The 17,740-nt window shown below is 52.8% G+C and overlaps 1 protein-coding gene across 2 annotated transcripts in view; it reads left to right on the forward strand.

Moving 5' to 3' along the window:
- Positions 1–17,740, forward strand: part of GOLGB1 (golgin B1) — a 54,113-nt gene that overhangs the window by 10,549 nt on the left and 25,824 nt on the right. The window contains exons 7-16 of one of the 2 annotated variants that reach the window (XM_070947249.1): positions 14–4,872; positions 6,474–8,412; positions 9,843–10,024; positions 10,245–10,326; positions 11,762–11,899; positions 13,103–13,261; positions 13,592–13,677; positions 14,578–14,712; positions 15,238–15,343; positions 15,780–17,098. In XM_070947249.1, coding sequence (XP_070803350.1) covers positions 14–4,872; positions 6,474–8,412; positions 9,843–10,024; positions 10,245–10,326; positions 11,762–11,899; positions 13,103–13,261; positions 13,592–13,677; positions 14,578–14,712; positions 15,238–15,343; positions 15,780–15,914 — 7,821 coding nt within the window. In that variant the 3' untranslated portion in view covers positions 15,915–17,098. Of the gene's footprint in view, positions 1–13; positions 4,873–6,473; positions 8,413–9,842; positions 10,025–10,244; positions 10,327–11,761; positions 11,900–13,102; positions 13,262–13,591; positions 13,678–14,577; positions 14,713–15,237; positions 15,344–15,779; positions 17,099–17,740 lie in introns of those variants that run through there. The other variant, XM_070947250.1, reaches the window with a different exon arrangement.

A 17,740-nucleotide genomic window follows, 5' to 3' on the forward strand; every position in this document is an offset into this window, starting at 1 on the left:
TTCCTTCTTTCAGTCCAGTGCAGAGCGGACCCTGGAGGAGCCCCTGCTGGCCCAACCGGACGGACAGCCTGATCTCCAGGAATCCTTCACTGAGGAGAAGCAGCGTGATCTGTCCATCCTGCTTCTGGAACTACAGGAGGCCCAGGAAGAGATCGCTTTCCTCAAGGGGCAGCTTCCTCTCTCCAGCAGCCTGGAGGCCGAAGCAGGAGGTCCCCAGGGGAGCGATGGCGAGAGAGAGGGAGAAGGGGCCGTGCCCATCCAGAGTGACTCAAGCAGCAGCTCTCTGGTCACTGTAGACATCCAGGACTCTCCTTCTGTTTTGGGGCTGCTCTTGGGACCAGAGGAGAACGAAACAGCTCAGGAACCATCTCCAGACTCTGGGCTGCAGTTGCAGAAGATAACCAGGTTGGAGCTAGAAGTCGAGGAACTGCAAAGAAGGCAGCAGGAAGCCGTGGAAACCCACCAGAGAATCTTGGAGGAGAAAAGCACAGAAATTGGCCAGCTTCAGGAACAAGTGGAGGCCTCAGCCAGAGCTGCGGAGACCCTGGACGCAGAGCAGGACCAGCTCTTGTCCCTCCTGAAGGAACTCTGCTTCCTCGCAGAGCTGAAAGCTCAGCCCGAAGGCATCCCTGCTCATCCAGAGCTGCAGCCGCAGCTTCCCAACTACGAAAGTGGAATCTCTCACCTGGGTTTGTTGAAGGAGCAGATTCAGAGCCTGAGAAACGAGGCCCAATCCAAGGACGTGAAAATCGTCGCTCTGCAGAACGACCTGGACGAAGCCCAGCGTCAAATCTCGGAGCAAGAGACGGTGAGGAGGAACCTCCTCAGCCAGCTCCAGAAGGAGCAGCAGAACAGCCGAGCCCTGGTTGAACAGGCGCAGGAGGCTTCCATGAAGGCCGAGGAGCAATCCCAGGCCTTGGCCTTGAAGGAGCTGGAAGCCACCAAGCTGGCGACGCTCCTCTCGGAAAACTCCATGGAGGTGGAGAGGCTCCAGCAGGAAGTGTTGGAGCGGGAACGGAGGATGGCCGAAGTCAGCGTGGGCATGTCTGACCGGATGGTGCAACTCAACGAGGAGAAGTTTGTGCTGGGGAAAGAGCTGAAGAGCGCGATGGAGCAGCTGTGCGTCTTGCAGCAAGGGAAGGAGACCAGAGAGCAGGCGGTGGAGACAGAGGAGAGCCAGCCGCTGACCGAGGAATTGCCCGCCAGTGAAGCAGCGGAAGTTCTAAGGAAGGAGAACGAACTCATGAGGAAGAAGCTGCAGGCTGCTCTCCTCAGTAGGAAGGAGCTCCTCGGCAGGGTTCGCCAGCTGGAGCAGGAAGGAAAGGGAGGGGAAGAGCTTCCAGCTGGGAGCCAGGAGGGGCTGGCTCAGGAGAACGAAGGAGGTGGACATCCCTCTGAGAGCCCTAGCGGCCAAGGGCATCCCGTAAGGCGGGGCAGGGCTGCCTCCCTGAACCAGCTGCCCTCTGCAAAGGAAGCCACGTCACAGGTCACCCCTGAGGAAGAAGATTGCACGTGGCCACGGACCGTGATTGCAGAGTTGCAGCAAAGCCTGCATCAGAAGGACCTTCGGATCAACGCCCTGCAGGCTGAGCTCAAAGACTGCAAGTTGTCCCCCGAGAAACAGAGTCCGGCGGATCAGAATTTGGAGGGGTCCAGCTCAGCAGATTCCGGGGCAGATAGGTCAAGCAGCAACGCTGACCTTGGCCCGGAAGGAGGAAATAAGACCTTCCAAGAAGAGTTCTCGGCACTGGTCCAGGAGAGAGAAGAGCTCCAAAAGAAGCTGCAGGAAGCTTTGGTCTCGCGGAAGGAGACCATCAAGAAAGCCAAGGAGAAGGATCGTCATTATCGCGAGCTGCTAAAGCAGCAGAAGGATGACTACAAGTTGCTACAAGAGCAGTTTGAGCAGGAAAGCAGGGAGAAGGAGAACCTGCAGGACCAGCTCCAGACGCTCTCCAAGGCCCCGGAGAGCTTCCCTCCTCAGAAACCTGCTGGAGATGTTTCTTCTGAAGGTCCAGCATTAGGGCTTGTGCAGGAGTTTGGCCAGGAGGTCATTGAAGAACACGCTTCCTTGGCAACCGAAGACTCAGTTGTGTCCCAGCTGAAGGCTGACTTTGAGAAGCTTCAGGCGGATAAGAGAGAACTGGAAGCCCACCTCACACATCTGGAAGGCGAACTGGACGCCAAGTCTGAGAAGGTTCTGCTCCTCCAGGAAAAGGTCGAGCAACTTCTCGCCGAAGTGGAGATGGCCAAAGCTGTCTGCAGTCAGGCAGAAGCCAGCATGGAAAGCCTGAAGCTGGAGTTGCAGGAGAGCCAGGAAGAAATCGCCAGGCAGGAGAAGCTGAGATGCCACCAAGAGGAGAAGGAACTCAACAGCAGAGAAGAAATCCAAGTCCTTCATTCCCAGTTAGCAGATAAAAATGTGTCCCTGGGTGGCCTCCAAGCTGAGTTGCAAGAGAGGGAGAATAGGATCCAAGCTTTGCAGGGACAGTTGGACCAAGCCCAGCAGCTGCAGGCCGAGCTGCAGGTGAAATCGGCAGAGACCCAGTCCAAAGCCCAGCTCCAGAGGAAGCTGCAGGCAGCCCTCATCTCCAGGAAGGAAGCCCTGAAAGAGAGCAAGGGGCTGAAGGACGAGTTGTCCGGCACCAAGGCCGCTCTGGAAAGCACCTCTCTCCATCTTCAAGAGGTAGAGCTTCGGGCGTCTGAGCTGGACAAGGAGAAGGTGGTCCTGTTGGAGAGACTGGCGACCCTCAAGGAGGAAAGGGACAAACTCATTTCCGCGGTGGACAACGCCTTGGTGGAAAACCAGAACGTGACCGGTTCCTGTGAGAGTCTGAAGTTGGCACTGGAAGGGGTGACTCAGGAGAAGACAAGACTGGAGGAGGAAATGGACTCGCTGAAGGAAAAGCAGGCCCAGGAGCTCTCCGAGTGGCGGAGGAAACACGAGGAGCTGCAGAAGGAGTACGAGACGCTCCTGCAGTCGTATGAGAACGTCAGCGATGAGGCCGAGCGGATCCAGCGGGTGATGGAGAGCGTCCGGCAGGAGAAGCAGGACCTCTTCCTCAGACTAAAAGAGGTGGAAGCCGAGAAGAAGGATGGGGAAGCTCGCCTGCAGGGAGCCGAACAGGAGATGGAAGGCATGAAGGAGAAGATGAGGAAGTTTGCCAAGTCCAAGCAGCAGAAGATCTTGGAGTTGGAGGAAGAGAATGAGCAGCTGAGGTTGGAAATCCATCCCGGGGATGGTAGACAGGGTGGAACCAATTCTGCTCTTCGAGAAGAGCTGGAGACCTCCAAGAAGAATTGCCAGGCTCTTTCCGATGAGATGAAAGCGCTGGTCGCCGAAAAGGACCTCTTGAAGCAGGAAATCCAAAACTTGAGGCAGACGTTGCAAAACAAGGAAGATCAGAGAGGCACCCAAGAGGAGATGGTGGCCAGAAGCGAGGTAGTCGGTTCCACCATGATGTCATCTTCAGAGGAGGTGGCTGAGGAAGAAGGAGATCCAGACACAGGTTCTGAAGTTATCACCACTGTCACTCCGAGCCTTGAGGACAAGAAGGAAGAGCTTAGCACAGCTGGCCCCTTGTGTGATGAAAGAGTTGGGGATAGTCAACAAGTAGCAGAGCTTCAGGAACAAATGGCGGCACTAGAAGATAAGAGGAAGATGGCGGTAGAGGAAATGAATAAGGCCCATGGGGATTTGGAGGTCCTGAAGGAAGAGAAGAAAAGCCTGGAGGGCTTACTGGCTTTGAAAGGCCAGGAATTGGAAGCTCTCCAAGAAAAGGTCATCAAGATGGAGGAAGCTTGTGGGCAAACCAAGGAGCAGCTGGCTGAGGCATTGACGTTGAAAGAAGCTTTGGAAACTGAGAAGGATGACCTTGAAGAGAGGCTGATGAACCAGCTGGCCGAGTTGAACGGGAGCATTGGGAACTACCAGCAGGACATGGCCAACCTGGAGAGCAAGAACCAGCAGCTCTTCAGTGAGATGGAAGGTTTTCGGGGGGCCCTGAGCCTCCTGGAAGACGAGAAGCGGCATCTGTTGAGGGAGAAGCTTGAAGTGGAAGCCGAGAAGAAAGAGAACGTGGAGAAAGTCAAGAGCGCCTGGAAGGGAGACAACGGCCGGACTCAGACTAGAGAACTTCAGGAATTGTTGAAAGAGAAACAGCAAGAAGTGAGGCAGCTGCAGAGAGATTGCATTAAGAGCCAGGAGAAGATCAGTGGCTTGGAGAGAACCATCAAAGCCCTGGAGTTCGTCCAGAGTGAATCCAAGAAAGAGCTGGAGACCACCAAGAAGAGCATGGTGGAGGCAGAGGAGAAGACCAAGAAGGTCCAGGCTGAGTTGGCTTCCTGCAGGGTCTTGCTGGACGATACTCAGAGCGAAGCTGCCCGAGTCGTGGCGGAGAGCCTGAAGGTGAAAGAGGAGCTTCAGGCCACCCAGGCTCAGGTCAGAAGTCAGCTGAGTCAAAAAGATAAGGAGCTGGAGAGACATGTGGAACAAGAGAAGGCCAAGCACCTGAAGGAGATCAGAAACATGGACGAGAGGTTGGAGGCCTTGCGGAAAAAGCAGGTGTTTGCGGAGGAGTCGGCACGAGACCTCCAGGTGTCCCTGCGCCAAAAGGACCAAGAAGCCAAACAGCTTCAGGGCAGCCTCAACCACACCTTAGCTCAGCTGGCGGCCTTCACCAGAAGCATGTCCTCCCTGCAGGACGACAGGGACCGGGTGATAGACGAGTCCAGGCAGTGGGAGAAGAAGTTCAGTGAGGCCATTGAGAAGAAGGAGCAGGAACTCTCTGCCCGAGAAGAGGCCTGCGCTGCCTTGCAAGACCAGGCCAAGAAGACGGCTCTCCAGGTGGAAGACCTCCAAGGCCTCGTGGCCAGGTAAGACAGTGGTTGACCCCTTCCGGGGTTCCTCTGGGGCTCTTGCACTTTTTCATAACTAGCAGAAGGAGAACTAGAGTACGTGAGCCAAGGGGAAGGACGCAGATCTCCTTACCCCCATTTCTCCTGTGCTCATTTTAGCGTGGGAGATGAGAGTCACTGAGGTTGAATTTGAGTCTGTCCTCTTGGCAAAGCTACTAGAGTCAGTGGAAGCGGATTTTGAGCTCACTGTGACGTTATTTTGCCTACCTGATGCTGTCTTCGATGCTGAAGCCACCGGGTGGCTCAGGTTGTGGGTCAAGGCTTGGAGATGCACCTCTTTGCAGAGAAGAGGTGTCCACTTTCTCTTTGGGCTAACTTAACTCGGGATAGATAAGGATTGAGGAGTAGATAGAGAGTGTAGGGTCCTTGGTGCTCTCTGAGCTTGGTTATTTTCCTGCAGATGTTTCATGACCCAACTAGGTAGCATCATCAGTGCTAGAAGGGAGTGGGGTTGTGGAATGGATGAGAAGAAGGACAAGGACTGTAGGGTCCTTGGTGCTCCCTGAGTTGGTTTTCTTGCAGATGTTTCACGACCCAACTAAGTTAAGTTCGTCAGTGCTACAAGCTTCCAGCACTGGTGATGTGACCTAGTTGAGTCATGAAATGTCTGCAAGAAAACCACCAAGATTCAGAGCACAGCAAAAGACCCCATAATCCTCTTCCTCCTCTCCACAAACCCCACTTCCTTCTAACATTGATGATGTTCTCTAGTTGGGTCATGAGATGCCTGCAAGAAAACAGCCAAGCTCAGAGAGCACCAAAGAGCCCACCATTCAACCCTGAGCTCTACAACTATTTCCTTCTCTTAGTAGGTCGAGACTTTGTAAAAAAAAAAATCACTGGGTCACCAAAACCCAACCCCTCCATATTGGAGAAGGGCCTCCTTCACCTTAAAGCGTTCTGAGCTGGCAATGGTCCAACCCAAACTGACCCAGGGATCTCATTCCAACCTTGGCCTGAGACATTTCAGAAGCTTTTTGTGAAGGGAAGTCAACAGATCTAGTAGCTTGTTTCTTTCCTGGGCTTTTCTGACTGTCCATTGGTTCAATCCTCTGGATTCCCTCATGCCCTGCAGTTAAATATGGCCCAGCCTCCACCCTAACTTCATGGGAATATTTTCCAGAGCCCTTTTATTTATGGTTCTGCTAGTAGTGGAGAACTCCGTTAGCATTTCAGGTGGCTGGTTTGGATGGAGGGCAATGAGTAAAAGTGAAAGGAACGTATATGGCAGAGGTGTCAAATTCAAGGCCTGCGGGCCGGATTTGGCCTGCTGGGCTGCCCTGGAAGCAGTGAAGGACCAGCTCACGGTGCCTCTGCCAGCGAAAACAAAGTTTGGGTTCCGTTTTCTCTGGCAGAGGGTTGCAGGAAGCCGTCGCAGCCGAAAACTGAGCTCGGGAGCCCATTTTCACAGACAGGTGCCCCCAACATGAGTGACGCCGAGCTGGCCACGCCCCGGGCCCCCTACGGTCAAACACAACCCCAATGTAGCCCTCAACGAAATTGAGTTTGACACCCCTGGTATACGGGCTCTTCTCAGATTCTGCCATTTCTGCTTGCAGCTTGGAACGCAGCCAATCAGCCCAAGAGTCTCATGCCCAGGAGGAGCTCCAGCACCATCGAGAAGAAGTCGGGTTGCTCCAGGAGGAGAAGCACAGACTTGGACTTCAACTGGAAGAGGTCCAGCGGTTACTGAGCCACTCCCAGAGCCAGGTTCTCCAGCAAGGAGGAGAACTTGGGTCTCTGAGAAAGCAGCTTGCCGATTTGCAGGCCTCCTTCGAAGACTGCGACCGGGCACGTCTTGAGAGGTCAGAGACAGTGAAGAGCCACGAGGCCAGTCTTCAGGACTGCAGGTTGAGTCTGGAGCAGCTGGAGGCTGATCTGCAGGCTTCCAAGGAGCTGACAGAGAGACTCCACAACGAGGTGAGCGACAAGGAGCAGAAGATTGTCGGCCTTGTGGCTGCCAAGGAAGAGGCCATAGCCGAAGCCCTGCTAGAAATCCAAGAACAGCACAAGGAAGACCTGAAGGAGTTGGAGAACCAGATGGCCAAGGCTGAAGCTGAGAAGGTGGCCTTGGAGGCTGAGAAGGCAAAATCTCAGGAGAAAGTGACCGGTCTCATGGAGAAGTTGAAAAACATCTACGAAGAGAGCAAGCAGCACAAAGCTCAGTTAGATTCCTTCACCAAATCCATGTCTTCCCTGCAAGATGACCGGGACAGAGTCCTGGAAAACTATAGGCAGCTGGAACAACGTCACCTGGCCGCCATTTTAGAAAAGGATCAGCTCATCCAGGAAGCGGCCTCGGAGAACAATTCCTTGAAGGAGCAACTTCGGAGCCTCCATGGTCAGATGGATGACTTGCATGCAGAGAACGCCAAGTTGGATGCCGAACTGGTACGGTATCGCGAGGACCTGAATCAAGTCATCTCCATCAAGGACACTCAGCAGAAGCAGCTGCTGAAAACCCAGATTGACCGGATCCACGCTCTGGAGAAGGAGAAGGTGGGGGTGGAAGGACAACTGCGAGAGTCTGAACTTGGTTCGGCCAACCTACAGCGAACCGTGGAGGCCCTGCAGCTGGAGAAGCAGAATCTGGGCCAGGAGGTCAAGGCTCTCAAATCTTCCCTCTCCCAGTTGCAGGATGAGATGCAGGTTCTGCGGGAAGGGGGTTCCATGTTGGAGCTGCAGTTGCAGCTGCAAGAGAAAGTGGATGAAATCCAGAGTTTGGGCGGGCAGTTGTTGCTGGCAAATCAGCAGGTGGTGGGCCTTGAAGAAGAGCTGGCTGGCCTTCATCAGAAGTTGCAGGACGCGGAAGCCAAGATGAAGAAAGAGCTCAAGAGCTTCCATCACGACACTGGACTCCTGCGGAATGAGACCGAGACAGCCGAAGAACGGGTGGCAGAGCTGGCCAAGGACCTCCTGCAGATGGAGCAGAACCTCCTTGTGGTCACGGAAGAAAACCAGGATTTGAAGGCCCAAATCCAGTCGTTCAAGAAAGCCATGAGTTCTCTCCAAGACAGTTGGGATCAGTCTCACGAAGAACGGCGGGCCCTGGAGAAGAAATACGCTGCAGAGCTGGAAGAGCAGAGGCAGCTGGTCCAAAGCCTCCATCAGGAGAAGCTCCACGCCCAGGAGACACAAACAACCCTCGAGAAGCAGAGGGACAGCCTGACCTCCGAACTCGCCACTCTCCGAGACTCAACGGAAGAGAAGGGCTTCTCGGAGAAGCTGGAGAAACTCAACCAGCAGCTTCAATCCAAAGACTCGCAGCTTGCTCGCCTCTCGTCGGAGCTGGAGAAGGCCTCTGGCCAAGTGAAGGCCTTCTCCCAGGCCATGGCCAGCCTGCAGGCTGAGAGAGACCGTCTGCTGAGCCAGCTGGACAAATCCCGCAAGACGGAGGAGGTGAAGCTGCAGTCGGCCGCCAACGTGTCTTCCAGTCTTGCCGAAACGTCGAGCCTCAAGAAGGCACTCTCGTCCCTGCAGAACGACCGAGACCGGTTGGTAAGTCTTGAATCTCTGCTGTGTGGGCAAGGTAACAGAATAACAGTCGGAAGGGACCTTGGAGGTCTTCTGTTTCAACCAGAAGATGCTGGCATGTAACCCTCCACTAGCAGGAGAACGTATACTGTTTCAGACAAGTAGCTCTTCTCCAATCTCTCCTTGAAACCTCCAGTGATGGAGCATCCAAAACTTCTGGAGGCAAGTTGTTCCACTGGTTAATTGTCCTCACTGTCAGGAGGAATTAATTTCTCCTTAATTCCAGGTTGCTTCCCTCCTTGTTTAGTTTCCATCCATTGCTTCTTCTCCTGCCTTTAGATGTTTTTGAGAATAATAGATGGAGGGTGAAATGTCAGCATCTCCTGGTTTCTGGACTCTTCCACCATTTGTCTTGGAAACTCAACATAAATTTTTTCTTCAGTTTTTTAAAAAAACCACTTCATAAATGCAAGCAAGGAATGCATTTGTACTGTGGATGTTCTGAAGGAAGACTGTTCCTCTAGAAATGTTGGGGCTGCATATTTCAATCCAAAACCACTTTGCAAGAAGGTTGCAGTAGGGGGGGAGCTCCAGTGAGGAAGCCCAAGCAGATCAGTCCCTAGATTGAGTTTCAGGAGTGAATGCTTGGGAGTAGCACTGTAAAAATCATGCTGGGTGCAGATCAAAGGTCTGAGGATGTTCAGAATAGAATAACAGAGTTGGAAGGGACCTTGGAGGTCTGCTAGTCCAACCACTTCAGACAAATGGTTATCCAACATCTTCTTAAAACTTCCAGTGATGGACATTCACAACTTCTGATGGCAAGCAGTTCCATTGATTAATTGTTCTAACTGCCAGGAAATTTCTCCTTAGTTCTAGGTTGCTTCTCTCCTTGATTTGTTTCCATCCATTGCTTCTTGTCCTGCCCTCAGGGGCTTTGGAGAATAGCTTGACTCCCTCTTCTTTGTGGCAGCCCCTCAAATACTGGAATTCTGCTATCGTGTATCATTGTTATCACTGTTAAGATATGTGATACGATGATATTGTTATGATACGTGTATCATTGTTACGATAGCGCTGCTATCAGAGCCATCGTTCTATGTTGCATGTCACCCCTAATCCTTCTCTTCGTCAGAGTAGACATACCCAATTCCTGCCACCTTTTGTGGAGATCTTTTGTGGGGTCCTTGGTGATCCACTAGGTACCACCTTCAGGGCCAGCTCTGATGATGCTACCTAGTTGGGTCATGAAACGCCTGCGAGAAAACCTCCAAGCTCGGAGAGCACCAGGGAACCCCTCAGTTCAACCCTGAGCTGCTGCTACAGATATTCTCTTCCATTGATGTCGGAGTCTTTTGTGGGGGATCCTTGGCCCCTTCCTTAACCTGTTTTGGAGAAGCAGTCGATCTCGTCGGGAGCCTTGACAAGCAGGTTCTCCTCTCCTTGTCCTCCAGCTGGAGGAGCTGAAGAACCTCCAGCAGCAGTATCTCCAGGTGGGGGTGGACACGGCCGAGATCAGCCGCTTGAAGGCCCAGCTCCAGCAGAAGAAGCAAGAGATGGAGCAGCAGCAGGAGCTCTTCCAGGAGAAGCTGAAGCAGGAGAGGACCTCCGTGGAGCTGGAGCTCCAGCAACTCAGGTGAGCCCATGGAGCCATGCAGGCAGCCCTCGACCTACCACCTCTGCAGGGCCAGGAATTTCCGTTTCTAAGCAAGGCTTAGAGTCATTCGGAGTCATTCCTGGCCTTGCAACCTGTTTTGCCACGGTCGTTAAACAGATCATTGCAGTTGTTAAGGGAATCAAGTCCCGTCCTCCCCATTGACTTTCCTCCTTTCGCTTTTGGGGCTTGTTTTTTCCAGGGAAGAAAAGGCAGGCTGGGAGCAGGTCAGGCAGCAGAGCCCACCCAGCAGCGCCCAGGCGGCAGAGAAGCAGCAGAGGGAGGTGAGTGAGGCAGTCTGGAGGGCAGGAGGGTGCATGTTTTTATTTTATTTTATTTTATTTTATTTTATTTTATTTTATTTTATTATTTTATTTTATTTTATTTTATTTTATTTTATTTTATTTTATTTTATTTTATTTTATTTTATTATTTTATTTTATTTTATTTTATTATTTTATTTTATTTTATTATTTTATTTTATATTTTATATTTTATATTTTATTTTCATTTCATTTCCTTTTTTATTTTTTATTTTATTTTACTTTACTTTACTTTAATTTAATTTAATTTAATTTTTTTATTTTTTATTTTTATTTTATTTATTATTTTATTTTATTTATTTTATTTTATTTTATTATTATTTTATTTTAATTTTTATTCCATCCTATTTTTTAATATATCATATTTATTTCAATTTCATTTCATTTCATGTTTTATTATTTTATTTTATTATTTTTATTTTATTGTATCATTTCATTTTATTTATTCATTTCATTTCATTTATTTCATTTCATTTTATTGTATCATTTTATATAATTTTTATTTTCATTTCTTTTTTATTTTATTTTTTATTTATTTTCTTTTTATTTCATTGTACATTATTGTTTATTTTATTTTGTAAATTTACACGCCGCCCATCTCTCTCCCTCAGTGACTGGAGGCAGCTTACAGCAGGCTAAAAAGGGCAATACAAAACGTTAAAAAATGCATGCATTAAACATTAAACTAAGTGGGGCTAAGCTAATGAGAAAACGGAAGCCGCTTCTTCTGCACTAACTGAGTGGTGAGGTTGCTCCGTGGCCGAGCTTTTGAAGGCCCTGCTCTCCTCTCTTGAAGCTGGCCTGGCCCTCCGGTGGCAGTCAGGTGGTTAACTGGTCAGTCAAGGTCTTCTACCTGCAAGATCTCCCTCATGGATTCCTTATATTTTTATCCTGTAGCATTTGCCAGGTTTCTGATATTTCCTTCCCCTGATCCTGCTGCTAGTTAGTGTAGAATATTATCGGTAACAGTTGACCTTACATTAAATTTGTGTTCATCTCTTTTTTTTCCCTCCCCATTTATCTCAAGAACACATTTTGCAAGATTATAATACTTGTATTTATCTTGGATGCTAAAGTTTATATTTCTTTTTTTAACCGTATTTTGGTGGATGTCACACCACAGAGGATGGGCTGACTTAATATCACATAAAATCCAAACCAGCAAATGGCTTTAGCACACTCTTACGGCCCTTCCTCAAAAAAACCCTCACAACCGCACAATTTTATATGTGCTCTTAGCGTCTGTCTCACATTTGGCCTCTGGACCACAACTCCCATCATTCTGTGTGTCTTGGAAGGTTTGGAAGCCACCTATGAACCGTCTGAAGCCAGAATGGATGGTGGGAGGATCTTGTTGGGCAAAATGTGGGCAACAGCTGACTGGGCCTTTCCACAGGGGTCTTCGGGGATGACTAGCTCCGACAGAGACACATCTGGCCAGATGGCATCCATGGAGGACCTCCAGGTCCAGCTTGGGAACAGCTTGAAGCACCTTCATCAGAAGGAGCTACGCATCCAGCAGCTGAACAGCAAGGTGGGGCAGAGACCTGGGGGCGTCCTTCTCTTGGGCAGGGAGATCTTTTCCAGGGGGTTAACTGTGGGGAGAGGGTGTCCTTCCTGGGAAGCTGGCTATCTCCAGTCCAACCTCTCGTAGTGGTTCAACCCTCTGGATGTTGGGCTTGCATTGTGCTCTGAGTCTCCAAACTTGGCAACCTGAAGACTTGTGTCATGCCCCCGTCGCAACCTGAATCTGCGGAGGAAGACGAGCTGGAACTGGAGCCGACGGAGATCAAGTTGGCTTGGGAGGAAAATGGGGAGGAGCAGGGCCAGTCAGGCCTGGGCCTTTCAGGATTGAGATGGCTTGTAGGCAGGGAGGAAGGCGGGGGGGGGGGAAGGATGACCAAGAGAGGCTAAGCAGTGAACCTGAGAGACAGACCTCAGGCAATGAGCAAGGACCGCCCACTCCTGATCCTCGAGCATGGAGAGAGGAGAGAAGGCGGGAACAGCGCAGGCTGACCCGACTACTCGGGAGAAGAGTGCCCCGCCCCTCTTCAGAAGGCACACCTGGGGACTGAGACCTAAGGAGATGCTGTGGGGAGGGGCATTTGAACTTTCCTGGATTCCTTGCATTCTTTCCGGATTTCTGGATTAATTGCCTTGTTACTTTGTTTCATGGACTCCTCAACTTGCCCTGCTGGATTTCTTGCTTTGCAGCTGTGGTGCTCACAGCATTGGACTGGACTACTTGCAGCTAGAGGCTACTGGAGGTGTGGTGTGTGTGTGTGTGTGTGTGAGAGAGAGAGAGAGAGAGAGAGAGGGAGAGAGAGAGAGAGAGAGAAATTTGGAGCAATAAAGGGGCGGTTTGAACTGTCAGATGCCTTTGTTGCCTCTGTGCTGTGCCCCGGGTCATCACAACTGGTGAACTCCAACTCCCAGAATTCCCCAGCCAGCTATGAATGAGTTGGAAGTCCACAGTTCTTCAAGTTGCCAACTTTGAGACTCCTTCTCTTAAATCCTGGCTTCTTTTAGCCATAGTTTGCTGAGGCCCTCCATCGATTGGGGGGTTCGCACTAAACCCAGACCCAACGCAGCCAATATCATCTCAAACATCTGTCAATCCAGCTAGCTACCTTCAGGCCTCCATTGATGTGTTATGCTGGCTTCCCGTTGGGTGGGTGGGGGGACTCTGAGAAGACCCCCCCCTCCCCCAGCCTCATGCTGTCGCTCATCTCTCCAGCTCTCGCAGGTCTTCGAAGAGAAGAACACACTCGCTCTCCAACTCCGGGGGAGCAGCCGCAGCCTCCGCGAGAGCCGCCAGCAACACAACGAGGCTCTGTCCCGTTGTGCGGCACTTGAAAAGCAGCTGCAGGAATGGCAGGGGCCGGGGAAGACCGTGGTAAGGCTAGGGAAGGGGGTTTGGGCTCCCCCATCTCATGGCCCAACCGTGTTCCACTCGGGTCAGGAGGGGCAGAGTGGGGAGGCAGACTCTAGGATCCAGGCCTCTGCTCCTGCCACCCCTGTCCCTCCAAGCGAGAGAGACCAGCTGCTTTGCGCATGGGGAAGGGGTCGTCCTCATTTTCTGCCCCGTGTGGTGAGCGCATCTGGTTTCCATGCGGCACAGGTTGCCTGGCGTAAGCCGGGGCCTCCGTCAGTCGAGTTTGTGCTCAACACGGTCAGACGGCAAAGGCAGAGGGAGCCCCATCTTCACGCCAGGTTTCTACCCTAGGGACCCCTCCTGACCGATGCCGCCCCCGGAGCCCCCCAGGAAAAAGACGAGACCAACGCACGGGAGCTGCAGGAACTTCAGGCGCAGTGAGTGTGGCGGGCGAGCAAAATAACTTGGGGGTTCCTGGGCCACCTGATCCCCTTCGCCCCAATTTTCCACCGACCTCGGGAGTCTCAGTTCCAGCCCCCCAGGCCTGACCCCCAACGGAGGTATCGGGTTCAAGGAATCGGGGCCGCCCACTAATAGCCAACGCAAGCAGCTTTATTGGCCTCAGCCTATCCAGGCAGTCCTCCACTTATAACAGTTCTTTCAGTGACCGTTTGAAAGTGACGACGTCACTGAAAAAAGGGACTTACGGTCGTTTTTCATGCCCCTCTAGTAGCATCCCCAGGGCCCCACGATCAAAATTCAGGGGTTTAGCAACTGACTCGTATTTATGACGGTCGCAGCGTGCCCGGGGTTACGTGACCCCCTTTCGTGACCTTCTGACCAGCAAAGTCAACGGATCCAGCCCTGTGACTAAATTAGCAAATGAAGTGTGATTCGCTTAACAAATGTGGCGAGAAAGGTCGTAAAATGGGGCAGAATTCACTTAACGCCTGCCTCACTTAACGATAGAAATGTTGGGCCCAAGTTGTGGTCGTAAGTCAAGGAGTGCCTGTATTTACAAGAATCTCCCCGGACTTCTTGCCTTCCCCTGGGAACCACCAAATAAAGCTTCATGGGCGATAGGTTGGGGGTGGCTTCAGTCTTATGCCTCTTGCAGCTACTCAAGGATTCAAGGCTACTTCCCTGCTTGACTCCTCCTTCCAGCCTGGCTGGCAGCTCCCCAACAGGAGAGTCTCTTCCTTTCTGCCTCTGATCCCAGGGACATCCGGGCCCGGTCTGCCTCTCTTTGAAGAGTCAGGGTCCGTCCTGGGGGCTGCTTCCCCTTCCCTCCCCACTCCCATCTCTCTCTCTCACGGGGATTCTCCTTCCATTCCCAGGCTCTCGGAGGCCAAGCACCAGCAAAGCCTCGCCAGGCAGGGCCTGACTCAGCTTCAGCAGCTGCTGCAGGAGGAGCAGGAGAGGCGCCTGGCCGCTGAGGAGGCTTGCTCTGCAGCCCAGGAGCAGATGCGCAGGTGCTGGGGCAGGGCTGGCCCCCTCCCTCCCTCCCTCCCTCCTGGCTATTCCGGGGAACCTGTCTGAAGGGCTCTCCCCTCTCCTCTGGCAACCCTCGGCCAAGCGGGCGGGTTAAATCCGTTGACTCAGTTGATGGACGGACCCATCTTGTCGTGGTCCCTTTCCCAGCCCTGCAGACCCCTGGGAGGGTTTCCCGTCTCAGCGCCCTGGTGGGCTTGGCCCCGAGGGGGGCGTTTCCGAGGCTGATCAGTGAGAGGGAGGAGGGGGACTCCCAGGTGGAAGGAGGCAGCCTGGTTCACGGGGCCTTCAGAGGCCTTCAGAGATGTCTCCTGGCTCCTCCGCAGGGCTCAGGGAAGGTCGGGCTGCAGCGCTCGCTCCCCAGCCAGCTGCGGCTCAAGGGAAGGGGTACTTTGGGTCTCTGGGGAGGGGTATTCAGGTCTCCGGGGAGCAGCAGGTGGGGGAGGCCAGGGGCCATGGGTGGCCTCAGGGACAGGACCCTGATATCTAGGCCTCTTGCCACCCAGGTGGGAGTCCGAGGAGTATGCGCAGTCTCTGGAGACCAGCATTGCCATGCCTCCCAGCTCTGAACACGCCCTGCTGCTGGGGTCTGCAGAGAGCTCCTTCAGCAAGGTAAGAGGGGCACCGGGACCCCTCAGCCCACTGTTGAGGGTCCCTGTGATGCCTATTTAGAAGGCACCTCATTTTAGTCTTTCCTCTCTCCTTTCTCCCTTCCTTTCCTCCCCTACACTCCTTCCTTCCTTCCTTCCTCCCTCCCTCTTATTCCCATCTCCTTCCTTCCTTCCTTCCTTCCTTCCTTCCTTCCCCCCTCCCTCCCTCCCTCCCTTCCCCAGCCCGGGGATCCCAGAAATAAGGGCTTATCATGAACTTTCACTCTTCCTTTCACTCACAAACAGAGCGGAAAGTCCAACTTCCCCTTTCTGCCGTGGACTGTCCCTCCAGTCGGACAGCGTCCCTCATCGTCCCTTTCCACTTCTCTTGGTGTCCGCTGGGCTGGGGCTCTGGGGTCGAAATGCCCACCTTCCCTAATTCCTCCTCCCCCCCACAGGCTCGAGGGCCCAGGGGGCTGCAGCGTGCCCTGCGCTCCGTCTTCTGCCCCCGGAGGCTCTTCTCCCTGCTGGCCACCGTCTACCTCTTCGGGATCCATGTCTTGCTTTTCCTCCACGCCGTGGGCCGCCTGTGAGAAGACCGGGGTACGAGAACTCGGATGAACCACGGACCTCGACACCTGGGGGACCCTGCTGGTGTGGACACGGGGAGGCTCCCGGCTCACCCGTGGCGTCGTCAAGGCTGCCAGAGGTCGAACGCAATCCTGGCTAGTTAAAGCAGGCGATGGCCTTTCTTAGCCATTGGCGATGCAGGGTTTGTGCGGCTCCTTCCAGGGAAGCACCAGGCCTTTCTGGGCCTCGAATGCCGGCCGAATCGGGGTTGGCATCACCGTTGATTTGGGGTGGGGGAAAGGGCGGAGCCACGAAGGTGCCCGCCTCCCATACTTTTGGTGGCACTAATCATAATCAGTTAAAGTGGGACTCCTGCAGAAGATCAGATTTCTGCTCTTTTGGGACTTGACTGACAGGTAGACTTCTAACTCACGTTAAACATCAGTTCTCTCTTTCTACACCGTTTTTTTGGGGGGGGGGCGCCCTTTTAGCCCCCGGGGCTGGAAATATTGCCCTCAAGACAAAGAGTTCCCCAATCTTGCTGGATTTGGGGACCGGCCCAGGGGAGAGGGGATGGATCCGTGCAAGTGGTAGGAAAGCGCATATGTGTGCACGCATCTCCATTTGTGCGAGCGGTGAGCAACCCTGCGCCCATGCTTGCTCACTTCTCGCACAAACGGAGTGTTGTGCACCTGTGCTCGCTGCTGACACAAGTGGGAATGCATGCATGCATGCAGACGCTCGCCTGCCATTTGAACCCGGTTCCAAAGGGCTCAAGGTCCGGTAGTGGGCTGTAGCCTGGGGGTTGGGGACTCCTGTCCTGTTCCGGAGAGTCAAGAAGGAGGAAGGGTCTGTCGGGGGTCCTGCAGCTAGGTTCTCACAAGGTTGGAGGCCCTGGCCGTCCAATCTCCAGACCTCTGGCGGTCAGTTAATGGAAGGTTGTCCAGCAGATCCCAGAGGAGGAAGCCACTTCCTTGGCTTGAAGGGGAAGGGTTGTGGGTTATGGGTCAGGGGGTTCCCTTTCTGGCCACTCGAGAAGAAGAAAAGGCCTCTCCTGGTCTGGCCCAGGATCTGCTTTTCGGACCTCGATTGGCACTTAATGGGGGTCCCCTCCCCGTGGTCTGGGGGTGCCTTTATCCCCTCCACCCGGCCTTCTGGTTCTCTGCCACCCCTTTGTTGTGCAATAAAGATGTTTATTTTTCTGAGAGTCTTGAGTGCGAGTAGCATTCTGTTCAAAGGTAATCGGGAGCTCCGGAGTTGACGGGGGAGGTGTCTGCTTCCAAAAAGGTCATCAATTGGCCGTGACTCACTTAACGACTGCCATATGTCGAGGACTACGACTAGTAAATCATCTCCTTTTAACAACCCCAGAATCCCTTATAGGGTGGAGTCTGGGCAACTGAATAGAGCTGAGTGTTTTACTGGCCGGATGCCTTTCCTGTCGCCAATGCGGAATTTTGTTCAGCAGATATATTCTCATTGTGCCCAGAGAGAAATACCTGCCTTGTCTAGGATCGAACTCCTGATGGTGAGGCGAGAGCTCCACCTCTAGGCCACCATACCACTCGAGGACTACGACTAGTAAATGCTGGCTGGGGAATTCTGGGAGTTGAAGTCCACACACCTTAAAATTGTTGCGTTTGAGGGCAAATCCCCAGATCTCTACCCCTGGGCCTCAGAATGTCACACCTCCACTGGGGCATCTGGATATGGAGCAGAATTAATTAATGAGCTTGCTTTGAAGTCTCGCCGTACGCAATTATGGGGACATAATGAGGTCCCTCTTGAACCGCTGCAAAACCCAACGTGGTATCGTTAATTGGGAAGGCGTCTGCGCCACAATTCCTCA

The sequence above is a fragment of the Pituophis catenifer genome, unplaced genomic scaffold (genome assembly GCF_029215685.1).
Source record: "Pituophis catenifer annectens isolate HBS135680 unplaced genomic scaffold, rPitCat1.0.hap2 SCAF_7, whole genome shotgun sequence".
In the NCBI taxonomy this organism is placed as follows: Eukaryota; Metazoa; Chordata; class Lepidosauria; order Squamata; family Colubridae; genus Pituophis; species Pituophis catenifer.